The 16,675-nt window shown below is 38.8% G+C and overlaps 1 protein-coding gene across 6 annotated transcripts in view; it reads left to right on the top strand.

Annotated features, from left to right (window-relative positions):
* PEAK1 (pseudopodium enriched atypical kinase 1) overlaps positions 1-16,675 on the top strand; it is a 317,398-nt gene that overhangs the window by 234,536 nt on the left and 66,187 nt on the right. For all 6 annotated transcript variants that reach the window (XM_070358573.1, XM_070358568.1, XM_070358572.1 and 3 more), the window contains one exon: positions 11,158-14,414. In XM_070358573.1, the coding sequence (XP_070214674.1) occupies positions 11,272-14,414 (3,143 nt within the window). In that variant the 5' untranslated portion in view covers positions 11,158-11,271. The remainder of the gene's footprint in view (positions 1-11,157; positions 14,415-16,675) is intronic.

The following is a 16,675-nucleotide window of genomic DNA, read 5'->3' as shown; positions in this document are numbered from 1 at the left end:
TGATGCCATCCAACCATCTCATCCTCTGCCACCCTCTTCTCCTTCTGCCTTCAGTCTTTCCCAGCATCAGAGTCTTTTCCAGTGAGCTTCAGCTTCAGCATCAGTCCTTCCAATGCATATTCAGGGTTGATTTTCCTTAGGATTGACTGGTTTCTTATATATTTATTAGAATAATCCTCCAAATACTTCTAACAGGAAAGACTGTTAAGCTAATTTATTATGTTATCTCTATGATAACTCTTTGAAAGCAATAAATTTATATTTCTATAAAGTATTGTATAACTCAGACTTTCATTAATTTAGAAGTATTTTTTATCTTTAGAATTTCAAGTTATAAATGTCTTATGGAATGTACTGTTACTCTGTTCTGTAACTGGGAAGGTAAATTTTAGTTTGACTAGAAAAATAAAGCCTCCTACCAAATTTTTAAGTCATGCAAGACAATAAAGAATAAAGCCTCCGGAAATGGTGAAGCATGATAACAAAGGACATTATTGCTTCCCCTGATTATGTTGCTGTAAGCATAAGTGGGATTTCTCTCAAAATAATCAGCTCTTTCTTGGGTCTCTTTCCTTCCCAACCTCTTTCTCCCCTCCTTTTCTTCTTTGTCTTACCTTTGACTCTTTCACTTCCTCATTTTCCCTCTTTCTTATTCCCTTCTTTCAAACCTGAGATCACCTATCTTTTCACATCTCAATTAGTCTACAGTCTCGCTTTCTTCATTTGACAGTTGACAACAGTGGAGAAGAATACAGTAAGGTTCTTCTAACAGCGTCTCACCAATTGCTCTCAATCAGCCACTTCATAGGCCCTTCCAAATAAGGATGGTTCCTGACTCAGGCTGGTCTAGATGAAAGAGCATACTTAATTTGCCTCAGAATATTCACTCCAATACTCTGAAGTACAAAAAGGAAAAAAAAAAAAGCACCACCTTTGGGGCAGCCCAGGTAGCTATTTGGCTCTTAGTTTTACTCCTAACTTGCTCTGCAGTGAGTACGTGGACCCTACAATCTCAGGAGTGAGCTGGGGATGGTGGGGTGTGCCTACTTCTAACACTGCTTTGCTCAAGATGGAATTCCACTATGATAAGCAGTGCTGCTGTTGAGTGAGCTGTTTTTCAGGCACCACCGTGCTTACATTTAAAGCAGCCTCCAGATACCGTACGTAGCTGAACTCCACCATTATACGTGCATGCATTCATCCATTCTGGCTCTGCACATTAGCTGTGTGACCTTGGACAAGTCTCAGTTTCTTTATCAGTGAAGTGGGGCTATACACATCATAGAGTTTTATGAGAATTAAGAGTTTTCACGGGTAAAGAGCTTTAAATGGTGCCCGGCATTAGCTGGCTAAAATTGCTTTCATTCAGGAAGCACTTATTTAGTATCTGCTATATTCCAAACAATCCAAGAGATCTAGAGATGAAAAAGACACAGCCCTGCCTTCTGGGGACCTATATAATATAACATGGTCTTACAATAAACATATTTAGGGAGTTAGGTAAAGCTTCATCACAGGTAAATTTTGAACTGGGTCTTGAAGGGTAAACAGACTCTTGCCAAATGGAACGGCATTAGAGAATATACATTCCAAGCAGAGGGAATCATTTGTGAGTAGAGTAAAACTGAAATATACTATGGAGTCCTTGGCTGTTATTAGATAACATTTTCACCTGCTCTCTGATGCCTACCTTCTTAAATAGGGGTCTGAAGTGGGTTCAGTGAACATCTTGGAAATTATAATCTTATAAGTAGCTGTTACCTAATTTATAATAATAATAATTATTTAACTGGTTCATTAAAGAATTTGAACTGAAAAAATGTGTCGGGGCCTTAGCAGTGCCTCTTCACAGTGACGCATCTGCTGTTGCACAATCCTTATCCTGAGATGACCACCATGTGACAGGAACAGTAAATTGTTAGAAAAAAACTGGTGGTTAGAACAACTGGAAGTGGGTGGTCTTCCTCCTTTCAGCAGAGCTTTGTAGTTAAGGTTTCTAAATGAAGTAGGTCTTACCTTGGTTTCTTCTTTAGACAGAAGAACCTTAAGTCTTAAGATCTTGCCTGTTCTTATCATTAGCAAAGAACTATGTTTTTTCCCCCTTTGGTCAAACCTCAAATTAAGAAGGTTCCTTTTATTCATGGAATTTCCATTTATGTGCCCAATTCAAGCTGTGTTTTATCTCCTACAAAGCCTCTTCCTGCAGCTTTGCTTTCACTTCCTCTCCCCACCCTTGTAGTCATGTACTGAAGGGTTTGGCAGCTGGTTGAGGTATCCGTCAGCATTTTTCACTGTGGAAGGAGAAAAGGTTGGAAACAGTTACGTGGGGATACTTGTCACATTTTCCTTTCCTTTTTTATTTAAGTGACCCACTCGTTCCATTACAAAAGCCTAATGAGAACCTTGGCTTGTAAATTTTACTTTAGTAGCCTGGAGCTGGACTACAGTAATGTGTTGGATGACATATAAGCAATAGTTTCTCAGTGAAGAGTATCCTTAAAAGCCCATGTAAAACAGTGAGAATTCTTGATTCTGCCCCTTTGACAGTATGACAGGTTTTATGAAGAGCGATAATGGGCTCTGGGAGTCACAGGATTGGGGAAGGAGCTGAGCAGTCCATTCTCCATCCTCATTTATTAACAGATTCTCCTTGGATGCCTTTAGGAAATACTCTGCTTATGGTATTTAATATACCACCAGCACGCTCTCACCTTCTTCACTGACTTGGAAATTGCATCTAGCTTGAGGAGCTCTGACTCTTTCTGTGGGCCTGTCTATTCCAACTTTGAGATCCTGTGTGGATTTGGCTGTCTTGTATCAAATCTGCTTGAAACAGTTGGACTATAAGCAAACTAATTATGTCATTGACTGTATAGCAGTAGAGAGAGTAAAAAACAGTATAGATTCTTTAAAAGCTGTCATGACTAGACGTGAAATAAGCTACCCATGAACAGCTTCATCTATAGCCTGAAGGGTTTTGGCCTTGAAAACTGTCAAATATTAAATCAGATTTTAGATCATGGAATCCTGGCTAGCTCCTAGGGGCAACTTCAGCCATTACACTTTGTCACCGAGCATTTCATCTGCAGGATTTGCTTTGAGATTATAAGGGATGTGGAGACCAATGAGTTTTTCCTTATCCAACGTTCCATTTGATGCTCCATAGCTGACCTGTTTTGGCAAATAAATAGAAGACACCAGGGTTGACTGTCATATATCCTTGCTTAAGTGCCTCAGGAGACACATTTTTTATTTCTCAAGCATGACTTTGGTGGCTAGAGTTTCCCATTTTGGAGGTGTCAGTGTTGAGCAGACAAAGCTGCTAGTTATTGATTGCCATTGAAGTCATTTCAAAGGCAGTAAAGCCCAAGGACTGCTCTTTGGATAGAGCTACAACTGGTGTAGCTTCTCTTTCTAAGAGCCTGTTATAAGTTAAAATAGTTTTGACAGTGTCTTTAAGTGCACATCTTTGTCTCCAAACATAATTAGTGTTGAAAAATGAAACCCTCATAGTTAAGGCTTTGTGACTTAGACAGCAGCTCCATCTGCTGCTTGCTAAAGGTGTTTGCTTGGTTCATCTCTTGGTTTTATAAGATTGAATACAGACGGACACAGAACTTAGAATGCCAAACCCAAGGCTTCAGTTTTATTGATGGGTTTCTATTGCACACAGCACTGACATAAGCTGATTGTGTTCCTGGTGAACCTCATTTGTCTATCCTGTTGATAATGTGATAGCTGCTAATCAACTCAGCAGCATCTCTTGACTGAATTGACTTATGTGCACTCAAAATAGAGAATTATTTTTACTGTCTACCAGCCTTGGAAAAAGCAAATATACTCTACTACTTACAAAGAGAAAATTTAATCCCTCTCTTTCATCAGTGGGTTTAAGTTGGTTAACAAGATATTAGGCTGGGATGCCTTATTCTTTGTCATCAGTACCACATAGGCTAAGTAGACAGGAATTTTTTTCTTTTTAAAGATTCTTGATAACTGAAAGGAACTTCCACAAACTGCTAATAGAAGTCATTTCTGAATAATAGGATTATGCATGATTTCATTTTCTTTATGCTTTTCTGAGTTTTCACAGTGAGCATACATAAGAAAAGAGCAAATATTTTATATTACAAAAGAAAAAAGTAATTTAAAACCAGAACATCCTATAGGTAGCTATAGCCTTGAGTTGCTGTTCTCAGTCTTTCTCATTCATTTGTGTGGCCTTTTCTGGGCTTCAGTTTCCCTTGTCAATAAAAGAGAAGAATTGAACTAAGGGCCTGCTCAATTTTAACATTCTAAGGTTTGTAATTATTAATATCTACCCCCTTTTTTTTCTCTTTTCAGCCTCTCACACTCCCCTGTGTCTGTTTCCAGTATTTGTAGTCAACATGATCTAGTTTTTGCCATATTAAAATAAGGAAATCCTTTCAAGACCCCCTCCCCCATACTCCCAGCTCTTTCTTTCTTCTACCTCCCACTTAAACTTTGCCAAAAAGTTATCTAAAATTACTCCCTCTCATCCCTCTTCGACTCACCACAGTCTGCTTTCCATCCCTGCCACTGCACCAGAATAATCTGGGCTGAGATCACCAGTGAGCTCAAAGTGCCAAGTGCAGTAGGCACATTCAAGTTCTCATTCTCTGTTACCTCTCAGCAGCATTTGAAGTACACACAATGAAATCTCATCTGGCTTCTATATCATTACACTTAGGGCTGTTATTTTTGAGTTTACTTTGGGGGATGTCCTCTTCTCCCTGGTTCACCCACCAAGGCTACCTCCCAAGCTCACTCTGTTTTCTTTTTGGCCTAGCTATTCCTGTCTTAGTAGATCCCAAATAGAAGAGAACAGCAGAATTCCCTTGTGTCCCAGACTTCTAAATTCAACTGCTTGCTCTGTAGTATGCAGGCTAACAAAATATGGACTCGTAATCTTCCCTCCAAATGTTACACCTCCTCCAGAATTATCAGTCTCAATAAATGGCCCCACAAATCACTTGAATGCATAAACCTAAATCCTCAATGTCTAAAATCCAGGGTTTCATCATATACCTTTATCCACTTTCCCTGAAGCTACATCCTCATACAGATCCTTGCCATATCTTATTTTGCCCACAACTGCCCTTTAAATAGTCTCCTGGCCTCTTGTACTGTTCTCCCCTAGTCCATTCCCTATACAGCAGCCAGAACTGTCTTTTATTTTTTTAAGTCAGATTTATTGAGGTTTGATTTATATATAGTAAAATGCCTTTTTTAAAGTATACAGTTCTATGAGTTGTGACAAATGCATGCAAGCATATAACCACCACCGTACAATATTTGGATTGTTTTCAGTTTTTACCTGTCAACCTTTGCATACAGTGTTTAGTGTAAACACAAGTTTTCATACCTGGAATGTAACTGCTGGGTTACCTGGGAAGTTTATGTTTAACTTTATAAGAAACTGCCAAACTGTTTTCTGAAGTGACTGAACTATTAGCATTCCCACTAGCACTGGGTAAGAATCTCAATTGCTCCATATCACATCCTCCTTAACCCCAGTTTTTGGTTTTAACTTATTTTAATTATTCCAATAGATGTATGGCAGTACTTACTGTAGTTTTAATTTGTATTTCTGTATGACTAATGATATTTAACGTCTTTCCCTTGTTTATATGCAATCCCTTTACCTTTGGTGGAGTATCTGCTCAAATCTTTTGCATTTATTTTTATTGGATTTATTTTTCTTGAATTTTGAAAGTTCTTCGTATATTCTGGATACAAAGTTCTTTGTTAAATATGAACATTGCAAAAAATTTCTTATCTGTGGCTTGTCTTTTCATTCTCTTATCAATCAGTACCTTTGTCAAAACAATTTTAGTAAACACTAAATTATCAGTTTTTTCGCTATGGATCATGCATTTAGTGTGGTATCTAAGAACTCTTCTTATCCCAAAGTTGCAAAGAATTTTTCCTATATTTGCTTTCAAAAGTTCTGTAGCTTTACATTTTATACTTAGATCTGTGATCCCTTTTGAATTCATTTTTGTGTATGAGGTGTGACTATGGATTAAGGTTCATTTTTTTGCCTATGGATATCCAGTTTTTCTAGCACATTTGTTGAAAGGTATCCTTTTCATTTTATCAAAAATCAATTAACTATATTTGTGTGGATCTATTTCTGGTCTCAGTTCTCTTCTATGTCTGTTCTGATCTATATCCAGGATCAGTAACCTTTTTCTTTAAAGAACCAAATCATAAATATTTTAGGTTTTACAGGTGAAAAAGCAGAAACCAAGATATTGTTATGTAAACACTTGTATAACAAGAAAGAAAATACATTTCCATGAATTTCATTACAGAATTCAAAACGCAAAAATTGAGGATAGTTTTTTTTTTGTAAGACAGCTCTACTTAAGAAGAAGAATGGAATTCTGTTTCAGGAGAGGGATAAATAGTTTGTGCTAAGATCAACAATGATTAATTTTGCTTCGTTCAGGTTCAGAATTAGTGTTTCCTGTCATCAAAGCTGATTACAAATATTTATTTATTGATGCATATCTGTAATGAAATTTCACATATTTTTATCTTTGAAAATGCTTTTCATACAAGTGATTCATGTGGCAGTGGAAATGAAATTTATGGAGTGCTGAAAAGTACTGCAAAATGATGAGGGTGCTACATGGTCTGTCATAACTACTCAGTTCTCCATTGTAGCACAGAAACCACCATCAGTACAGTTCAGTCCAGTCACTCAATCGTGTCCGACTCTTTGCAACCCCATGGACTGAAGCACGCCAGGCTTCCCTATCCATCACCAACTCCCACAGGTTGTTCAAACTCATGGCCATCGAGTCTGTAATGCCATCCAACCATCTCATCCTCTGTCATCCCCTTCTCCTCCTGCCTTCAGTCTTTCCCAGCATCAGGGTCTTTTCTAATGAGTCAGTTCTTCACATCAGGTGGCCAAATATTGAAGCTTCAGCATCAGTCCTTCCAATGAATATTAAGGACTGATTTCCTTTAGGATTGGTTGATTTGATTTCCTTGCAGTCCAAGGGACTCTCAAGAGTCTTCTCAAATGCCACGGTTCAAAAGCACCAATTCTTTGGCGCTCAGCTTTCTTTATGGTCCAGGTCTCACATCATACATGACTACTGGAAAAACCATAGCTTTGACTAGATGGACATTTGTTGGCAAAGTAATATGCTTTTTATATGCTTTTTAATACTGTCTAGGTTGGTCATAGCTTTTCTTCCAAGGAGCAAAGGTCTTTTAATTTCATGGCTGCAGTCACTATCTGCAGTGATTTTGAAGCCCAAGAAAATAAAGTCTGTCACTGTTTCCATTGTTTCCCCATCTATTTGCCATGAAGTGATGGGACATGCCATGATCTTCATTTTTTTGAATGTTAAGTTTTAAGCCAGCTTTTTCACTCTCCTCTTTCACTTTCATCAAGAGGCTCTTTAGTTCCTCTTCACTTTCTGCCATAAGGGTAGACAATATGCAAACAATTGGACCTGGCTATGTGCCAATAAAACTTCATTTATGGGCACTGAAATCTGAATTTCATTTAATTTTGACTTGTCACAAAATAATACTTTTAATTTTTTTCAACCATTTAACAATTTTAAAAACATCTTTAGCTTATGAACATACAAAAACATGCAATAGACTAGATTTGCCCTATGGGTTGTAATTTGTTTATCCCATTTCTCTCATGTATACATATTTCTATCCTTTTGCCAGTTCTACCTTGTCAGGATTACTATAGCTTAAGAGTCTTTTTTTTTTTTAAGTAATTTTAAAATGTTTATTTACTGAAGGACAGTTATTTTATACTACACTGATGGGCCTCTAAAATAATTCTATTAAACAGCTATGAAAAATTGTATAACCATTAAGGTACCATATACATTAAAGGAAAATTTACTTTTTCTATGGATCATATGAACATTAAAATAACATTAGCAGAATAATTATTTTGCTACATATTCACAAATTTTATCAGTTATTTAGCATATTTATTGTTCATATTTGGTCACTGATATTTTTCTGTATAATGTAGTTTTAGTATATTTTTTTGTAATATTTTCAAAAAATTAGCTATAATACCACAAAGTTGCATTTTATGGTTAATAAACTTAAAGCTGTTGATATCCTTAATTGACTCTTCTCTATAATCATAGCATTTTTAATTGAGAAAATATTCTTCCTACAGATGCTGATATATGTGGTAAGCTCAAAGCAAATTCCTCAACAAAGGAGGAAATTCTCAATTCTAATTTTATTTTGAAATTAGTAAATGTTTCAGGTCAGATACCTTCATAGTTTCTGACTTTCTTCCTCCATTCAGAGTACTGTTCTTTTTTTTTTTTTTTAACTTTACAATATTGTATTGGTTTTGCCATATTAAAAATCTTAAAATCCAGTAATATGAGTCCTGCAACTTTGTTCTTTTCTGAAATTATTTCTGGCTATTTTAGTTTCTTGGCCTTGCTATATACATTTTAGAATCAACTTGATGATTTCTACAAAAAGTCCTCTCAGATTTTGGTTGGAATTACGTTGAATCTGCAGAGCACCTTGGGGAGAATTGACATCTTAATTACACTGAGAGAACTTGATATATTTCTCTATTTATTTAGGTCTTTGATCTCTTTAATCAGTCTTTTAGTTTTTTGCATATAGATTTTACACATACTATATTAGACTTAAACCTAAGTATTTCAGGTTTTTTGGTCAAAGCTGTCTTTTTAAAATATAGATTATGTCATCTTGTTTCCTTGTTTGAAACCCTTTGGTGGGTTCCCACTGCCCTTAGGAAACTCTATACTTTAAAGGACTATAAAAGACCCCACATGATGTGGACCCTGCTCTCTTTTTCAGCCTAATTTTATGCCATTCTTCCCCTTGCTCAAAATGTTTCAGTCTAAGAATAGCAAGAAATGGTTTTATCAACTAAAGTATATAACTTTTAGAACATTTGAAAGAGTAAATTAATACTTTCAAACAAACACTTGAAAAATATATTTTAACTTTATTGAAAAAAGACATTCCATGATCTCCAGCAAAGAATGAACTTAGATTTTGGCCAAGTCATTGGACTCTCTGTGTGGAATTCTTTGATCTTTGTCTGCATTTCTTCCACTGAGGCAGAGTGCTCTGTGAGTGTTGTTTACAAGGGATGTAGCTTTGTATATATTAGCTAAAGAAAATGTTCTTTCCTTTCTTATAAATGTGCTGAAACTTGACGAAAGGCTGTGTTTCTGACAAACCAAAGACACTGGTCACTGTCATTGTCCATGAATGAAGATAAACTTTCCAGCTATTAAAATAGTTCTTACATGTACATGCCCACTGCCAGCTTTATTATAATATCCAAAGTGGAAACATAAGATTGTAGTGGGAAGGTCTGTAGCACTGTGCCAAAGAGAGAGACAAGAGAGAGAGAGAGCCACAAGATTTTTCTTTTTTTTAAGATAAGCCTCAAACTAGCACATTTAATCAACCAGTATTTATCCAGCTCCTTGCTATTGTTGTTACTAAGTCGTGTCTTAACTCTCTGCGAGCCCATGGAACGTAGCCCACTAGGCTCCTCTGTCCATGGAATTTCCCAGGAAGAATACTGGAGTGGGTTGCCATTTCTTCTCCAGGGGATCTTCCTGACCCAGGAATCAAACCTGTGTCTCCTGTTTTGGCAGGCAGATTCTTTACCACTGAACCACCAGGGAAGCCCATCCAACTCCTTACATTAGACATATAGAAATGAATAAGATATAGCCCAGGCTTTAAAAAGTTCAAAAACCAGTGAGAAAATAGACAATTAAAAGTGAAAGTGCTTGTTCATGGAGATGTGTCTAAGTGACTTTGATGGTACCAAGGAGAAATGAGTAGCCCAGTGGGATTTAGAGTTTGAAAAGACTAGTTGATTTTTTAAGGCATAAGGCTAGAAGGGAGGCAAGGACTATATCCTAAATACCTAAGAGGCTTGTATTTCATCCTGTAACTCAGAGGTTCCAACACCTCAGTGTACATAGAATTACCTGGAGACCTTGTTTAAAGATCAGATTCCTGGACTCTTCCGTAAGAGACTGACTTTGGGTGTTTCCCCAGGTGGTTCTTACCCATCTAGCAACCCCTATCTGACATTTTTGGAGCCAATGCATTAGGTAATATTGAACCACAGAATAGTTCAGCTAGGTAATATGGTGATCATATTAAAATTATAGGAAAAAAAATCTGATAGTAGTAGAGAATGGTGGAGTCACTTGAGAATTCACTAAATGCAAATTCTGATGCAGTAGGACTGGGATTGGACTTTAGATACTACATTTCTAACAGCCTTCAAGATGATGCTGATACTGCTCTACTAAGGACCACAGTTTGAGTAACAAAGGTAGAGAGGTTAGATTGGGATGGGATGAGGCTACTGGCATGGAGATCAGTTAACAACCTATTGCAGGAACCTAGGCAAAAGATGGTGAGTATGTGAACTACCAGCAGTGTCTGGTAATAGGAAGGAGTGCCAGTGAAATGTAATAGATAAAGTTGGCAAGACTAATTTACAAAAGGCTTTAGGATGTGTAGTTAGGCCTGAGGGGAGAGGTGTCAAGAATGATCTGAAGGTTGAAGCTTAGCTATCTAGGTAGATGATAGTGACAGTAGCTGAATTAGGATAAAGACAGGGGCAGAAGGTGGCCTGGAGGGTAGAGGAGGGCTGGCTAGAGTATAAAAGCATCTCAACAGTTGAGAAAATAGGTGGCCAAACAATTAGTCCTGGATGCATTGTGTTTGAGGAGTCTACGAGGTATCCAAACATAAAGGGTAGGCAGAAGAAGAGGAACCCACCATGAACTAAGAAGTTTTAGGTTGGAGGATAACAGAAAGAATGGTTTCATTTCCAAGAGGGGAAGCTCACAGTATCACTGTCACAGAGACATCAAATGAAATATTATATATACTTGGTTCAGTGAGAATGCATAAAATTATGGCTTAAAAACTAGCATTTCAAAATGCTAATTAACTAAAGAGAACTCATAAAGTGCCCAAATTGGTTTATTTCTCAGTCTTTTGATTTAAGGAAAGTTGGAGCCAATATTTTCTAATTATTCATCATAATAAACTTCATAGTACCTTTTCCATTCAGATCTTCTTCTTCTCTCCCCCTTCTGCCATCAGGTTGATCACACTTAGAAGAGCTGCTAAGGAACACAGGGGAGGTGAAGACTAACAGATGAAAGTTTTGCCATGCACTGAAAGGAGAGCATTGTCTGTGAAGTTCTATTTTTAAAAATGTCTGCTTGTAATACCTTTACTGAACACGTTTGGAAACCTGGTGAATGCAAGAACTGCTTTAAACCTAAAAGTTTACACCAGCTACCCCCAGACCCTGAGAAGGCACCCATCACCCATGGCAACAAAACTAATGCCAACCATAGTAACAACCACCGTATCAGGAACACTGGAAACTTCCGGCCTCCTGTGGCTAAAAAACCCACTATCGCTGTGAAGCCCACTATGATGGTGGCAGATGGGCAAAGTGTGTGTGGTGAGCTTAGTATACAAGAACACTGTGAGAATAAACCTGTCGTCATAGGATGGAACCGAAACAGGATGGCCCTGAATCAGAAACCACTTAATAATAATAATGAAGATGATGTTGAAGGATTTAGCCATGTCCCTAAGCCTTATGGGAATAACGATAGTGCAAAGAAGATTTCAAATAACAATAATGGACTAACTGAGGTGTTAAAGGAGATAGCAGGCTTGGATACCACCCCTCAAATAAAAGAAAATGAGACTAACTCCAGAGAGACATTCTTAGGAAGAATAAATGATTGCTATAAACGATCCCTGGAAAGAAAGCTTCCACCAAGTTGCATGATGGGCGGGATGAAGGATACTCAGGGCAAGCACGTTATTCTGAGTGGGAGCACAGAAGTGATCAGTAATGAAGGGGGTCGATTCTGTTACCCAGAGTTTTCTAGTGGTGAAGAGAGTGAGGAAGATGTGCTTTTGAGTAACATGGAGGAGGAGCATGAGAGCTGGGATGAGAGTGATGAAGAACTGCTGGCCATGGAGATTCGCATGAGAGGGCAGCCTCGCTTTGCCAACTTTCGGGCAAACACTTTGTCTCCTGTGCGATTCTTTGTGGACAAAAAATGGAATACCGTCCCCCTGCGAAATAAATCTCTGCAAAGAATCTGTGCTGTAGACTATGATGACAGTTATGATGAAATCCTGAATGGTTATGAAGAGAATTCTGTGGTCTCCTACGGACCAGGAAGCACTCAGAGCATGGTGTCATCCGACTCCACATCCCCAGATTCCTCTTTAACAGAAGAGTCACGTTCTGAGACAGCCAGCAGTTTATCCCAGAAGATCTGTAATGGGGGAATTGCTCCTGGTAACCCGGGAGATTCTAAGGACATGAAGCAAAGTGAGCCCAATTATGAAGGCCTCTCTGGTAATGATCAGGAGAAGGACTCCTCACAAGCCTCTAAAAGCTCGGTAAAAGTTCCAGAGACACACAAAGCAGTCCTTGCTCTCCGATTAGAAGAGAAGGATGGCAAGATTGCTGTACAGACTGAGAAGCCAGAAAGTAAAGCCTCTACAGATATTGCTGGGCAAGCGGTAACCATAAACCTTGTTCCTGTGGAAGAGCAAGCAAAGCCCTACCGAGTTGTGAATCTGGAACAGCCTTTGTGCAAGCCGTATACTGTCGTGGATGTGTCAGCAGCCATGGCCAGTGAGCACCTTGAGGGCCATGCTAACAGTCCCAAGACTAAAAGTTCATCTTCTACTCCAAACTCTCCGGTGACATCACCTGCATTGACATCAGGACACATAAGTGCCCATTTCCAAAAATCCAGTGCCATCCGCTACCAGGAAGTATGGACTTCCAGCACCAGTCCACGACAGAAGATACCTAAGGTTGAATTAATCAGCAGTGGGACTGGACCAAATGTCCCTCCAAGGAAAATCTGTCACAAATCAGCACCTACTTCACCCACAGCTACAAATGTTTCCTCCAAAACCATCCCTGTGAAGTCACCCAATTTGTCTGAAATAAAATTTAACAGTTATAACAATGCCGGTATGCCACCTTTTCCAATTATCATTCATGATGAGCCAACTTATGCTCGGAGTTCCAAAAATGCTATCAAAGTTCCCATTGTAATCAATCCAAATGCGTATGACAATCTAGCCATTTACAAGAGTTTTCTCGGAACCAGTGGAGAACTTTCAGTGAAGGAGAAAACCACAAGTGTAATAAGCCACACTTACGAAGAAATAGAGACTGAAAGCAAAGCGTCTGATAACGCTACTAGCAAACCCACTGAATGTCCCCAAGCTAAAGCGTTTTCAAACAGCACAGAGCGTAAAAGGGGCTCAGTGGCTCAGAAGGTTCAGGAGTTTAACAGCTGTCTTAACAGAAGTCAGTCTTCACCACAGAGAAGCTACAGTTCCAACCACAGCTCCCCAGCAAAGCTCCAGAGAACCACTCAAGAACCTGTGGCCAAAACAGAAAGCACTCAGGAGCCTCAGGTGGTGGGCGGTGGCAGTAGCACCCGAGAGAAAGCGAGCACCGTGCTTTCTCAGATGGTGGCTTCTATCCAGCCCCCACAGTCTCCTCCAGAAACGCCCCAGTCTGGCCCTAAAGCTTGCAGTGTGGAAGAGCTTTATGCGGTTCCTCCCGATGCCGGTGCTGCCAAGACTACACCCAAGGGTACACCGGTGCGCCCCAAATCTCTCTTCATGTCCCAGCCCAGCGCTGAGGCTGAAGCACCTCAGACCACAGAAAGTCCTACCACCAAAGCACAGAAAGATCCACTCACAAAGCCAGTCACCACCCCTCCCTCCAAATTAGTGACGAACCCCCAAAGCGATCCACCAGCCCCTTTTCCCCCACCACGCTCGACTTCGTCCCCTTACCATGCAAGTAACCTTTTGCAGAGGCATTTCACCAACTGGACCAAGCCAACCAGCCCGACCAGGTCAACGGAAGCTGAATCAGTTTTGCACTCTGAAGGCAGCAGGCGGGCAGCTGACGCAAAACCTAAACGCTGGATCTCATTTAAAAGTTTCTTCCGCCGTCGGAAAACAGATGAGGAGGACGACAAAGAGAAAGACCGGGAGAAAGGGAAACTGGTGGGCCTGGATGGCACAGTCATCCACATGCTGCCACCTCCTCCAGTTCAGCGCCATCGCTGGTTCACAGAGGCAAAAGGAGACTCCAGCGAGAAGCCAGCCATTGTCTTCATGTACAGGTGCGACCCTGCCCAAGGCCAGCTCAGCATGGATCAGGGCAAAGCCAGGGCAGAACAGTCAGCAGTCACAGAGAAGGGGGGAGCAGAGGAGGGGTCACTACAGGACTCAGAGAAGAAGAAAAGGAGTCATTCATCTCCATCACAGATTCCTAAGAAAATTCTCAGGTATGTAAAATCTACTTGTGGAATATAGGAATTTTTAAAAACATATTTTCAGTTGCTGAGTTTTTTGCCATCTTTAAGGTTGTATGAGAGCTATTTTTGTTTTGTAAATAGCACTCAGTGGCCATCATCTATCTTTATAACTGTATTCCAAGAGTAGAATATTATTAAAATGATCGTATTGCACTGGACAAGTTTTATGGCCCTGGATCTTTAGCTAAAGTAGCCTGCTGCGTTCTGGTAAATGCAGAGGAACTTTAACATAGACAAACAAATTTGTAACACTTTACTAGCAATAAATAGTATGTTTTGAAATGCTATGGTAGTATGAGGAAGAAACAAGATCAAATGAATAAATGGTGATACTATTCTTTATTTCACTTTAAGTGAAGTCAAACTCTTTAAGCAATTTTTTTTTTTTTTTGGCTTTCACTCAGGTGTTATGTCTATATGGATTATTTTTTAGGGGAATATTTGTTGTTTTTACTTCTATCTCTTTCTGTCCTATTTCATGTGTCATGGAAAGGTTGGGGAAATGGCAAGCAGTTTATACTTTTTTAACATGTAGGCAAAATAAGAGAAGTTAGTTATTAAGATTGAGACCAAGTGGTATAACTCTCAATCCAACTAGGCAAACTGCACATGCATACCCATTATCTAAGCATCAGTTTGCTTTAATACTTGAATACCTGTCTGTTGATCACCTACCCTTTATAAGTCATATCCCAAATATTTATATCAAATCCTTGTAATAGCCCTATAAGCTGAAAATCAGAGAAATTAAGAATTGGCCAGATTCACACAGCTAGTAATTGTCAGAGCTAGAATTTAAACCTTGATCTGTCTCACTCTACAACTTTTATTCTTCCTATAATGTTGCATTGTTAATGTACATAGAATCAAACAAAATTTTTATACTTTCACTTGTAATCACTCACATAAACATTTATGTTTAGGAAGTGTACGGTTTTTTTCTTTCTCATTTGTATTTTAAGCAAACTTAATGTACTTCCAATAAGAACAAGGAACTGTTATCCAGGTTTGTAACAAATGGGATGATTTCCTTGTATCCCCTGCCCTTTTTACTCTTACAAAGATACGCCCTGAGTATTCCATTCATCTGATTCTGAGTCTTCCTGCCTCTTGATTTACAGTGAGCCTTCTCTCCCAGGTCTGGCCTTCTCCCAGCAAAGACAGAAAACTCTGGTTCAGGACAGAGTCTCTCATCAGCTTTTCTTTAGAAAAATGTAAATAAAAATCAGCCCTTAATGCCTTCATTTCTTCTAGCAAAATGCCAGGAAATTTTATATATATTCTTTGCTAAAATAAGCTTTTTATACATGCCTGCAACTAGTTGTCAAAATGCTAAGAAGTTACTATTTTCCTTAAGTCCATGTAATAACAAAGCAAGTAGAATAGTGGTAATACATCCCTGGGAAAAATAGTCTTGTCATTGGTAGCTGAAAGTAGATGATAGAATATTGTACTCCAGTAGTAATAAAACACATGTATTGCAGGTTGCTCTTTCATTTAGAAAAGAAGCAATTTAAACAGTACATGGCTGGAGTTACCTATGACAGAATGGCAGATGGTTCATGAAAATCAATAAATGTCTTTACTCCTCATTAAGTATGGTTGTGGTGTGTTTATCCACATCCTGGAAGGCAGAGTCAAGGAATAATTTGGCTTCTGTTCAGTGAAATGAGATTCTCTACTTTAGCTGCATGGCCACTGTATGTGGGGGTGAGGGTAGCCTGGACCCTTGGCATGGCAGACCTCTTGCTAAACAGCTTATATTGTCAAAGGTTTACTTGCATATAGGCCAATCATAACTTCTACAATGTATTAGTTCTTTAAAGGTAGCATCCATTTATCCAAAAGATACAGTGCATTTATCTCGCTGGTTGTCAGATTTGACCATATATCTTAATAACTGGAGGACTATTGAAACATAAATTGCTGGGCCAGGCCCCCAGAGTTTTTTGATTTGATAGGTCTGAGTTGGGTCCTTCTAACAAATTCCCAAGTGATGATGATGGTACTAATCCTGGGGCCATACTTTGAGAACCACTGGTCTTCCTCCCAGTTTCAAGATATGTACTATATTTTAAATAAAGGAATTTTGAGGCATTAAGCTTTTCTTAGAGGCACACTGGAATTTTCACATTTCATAATGTCCCAGACTAAGTAGAAAAAGAGGTATTAGTGTTAAACAGGTTTTTTAAAAAAAAACTTTTTGGAGAGTTTAAAACTTGAATACTCAT

Source organism: Bos mutus, chromosome 21 (assembly GCF_027580195.1).
Source record: "Bos mutus isolate GX-2022 chromosome 21, NWIPB_WYAK_1.1, whole genome shotgun sequence".
Lineage (NCBI taxonomy): Eukaryota > Metazoa > Chordata > Mammalia > Artiodactyla > Bovidae > Bos > Bos mutus.
The sequence above is the reverse complement of the archived record's forward strand: the minus strand, read 5'-3'. Positions and strand labels throughout refer to the sequence as shown.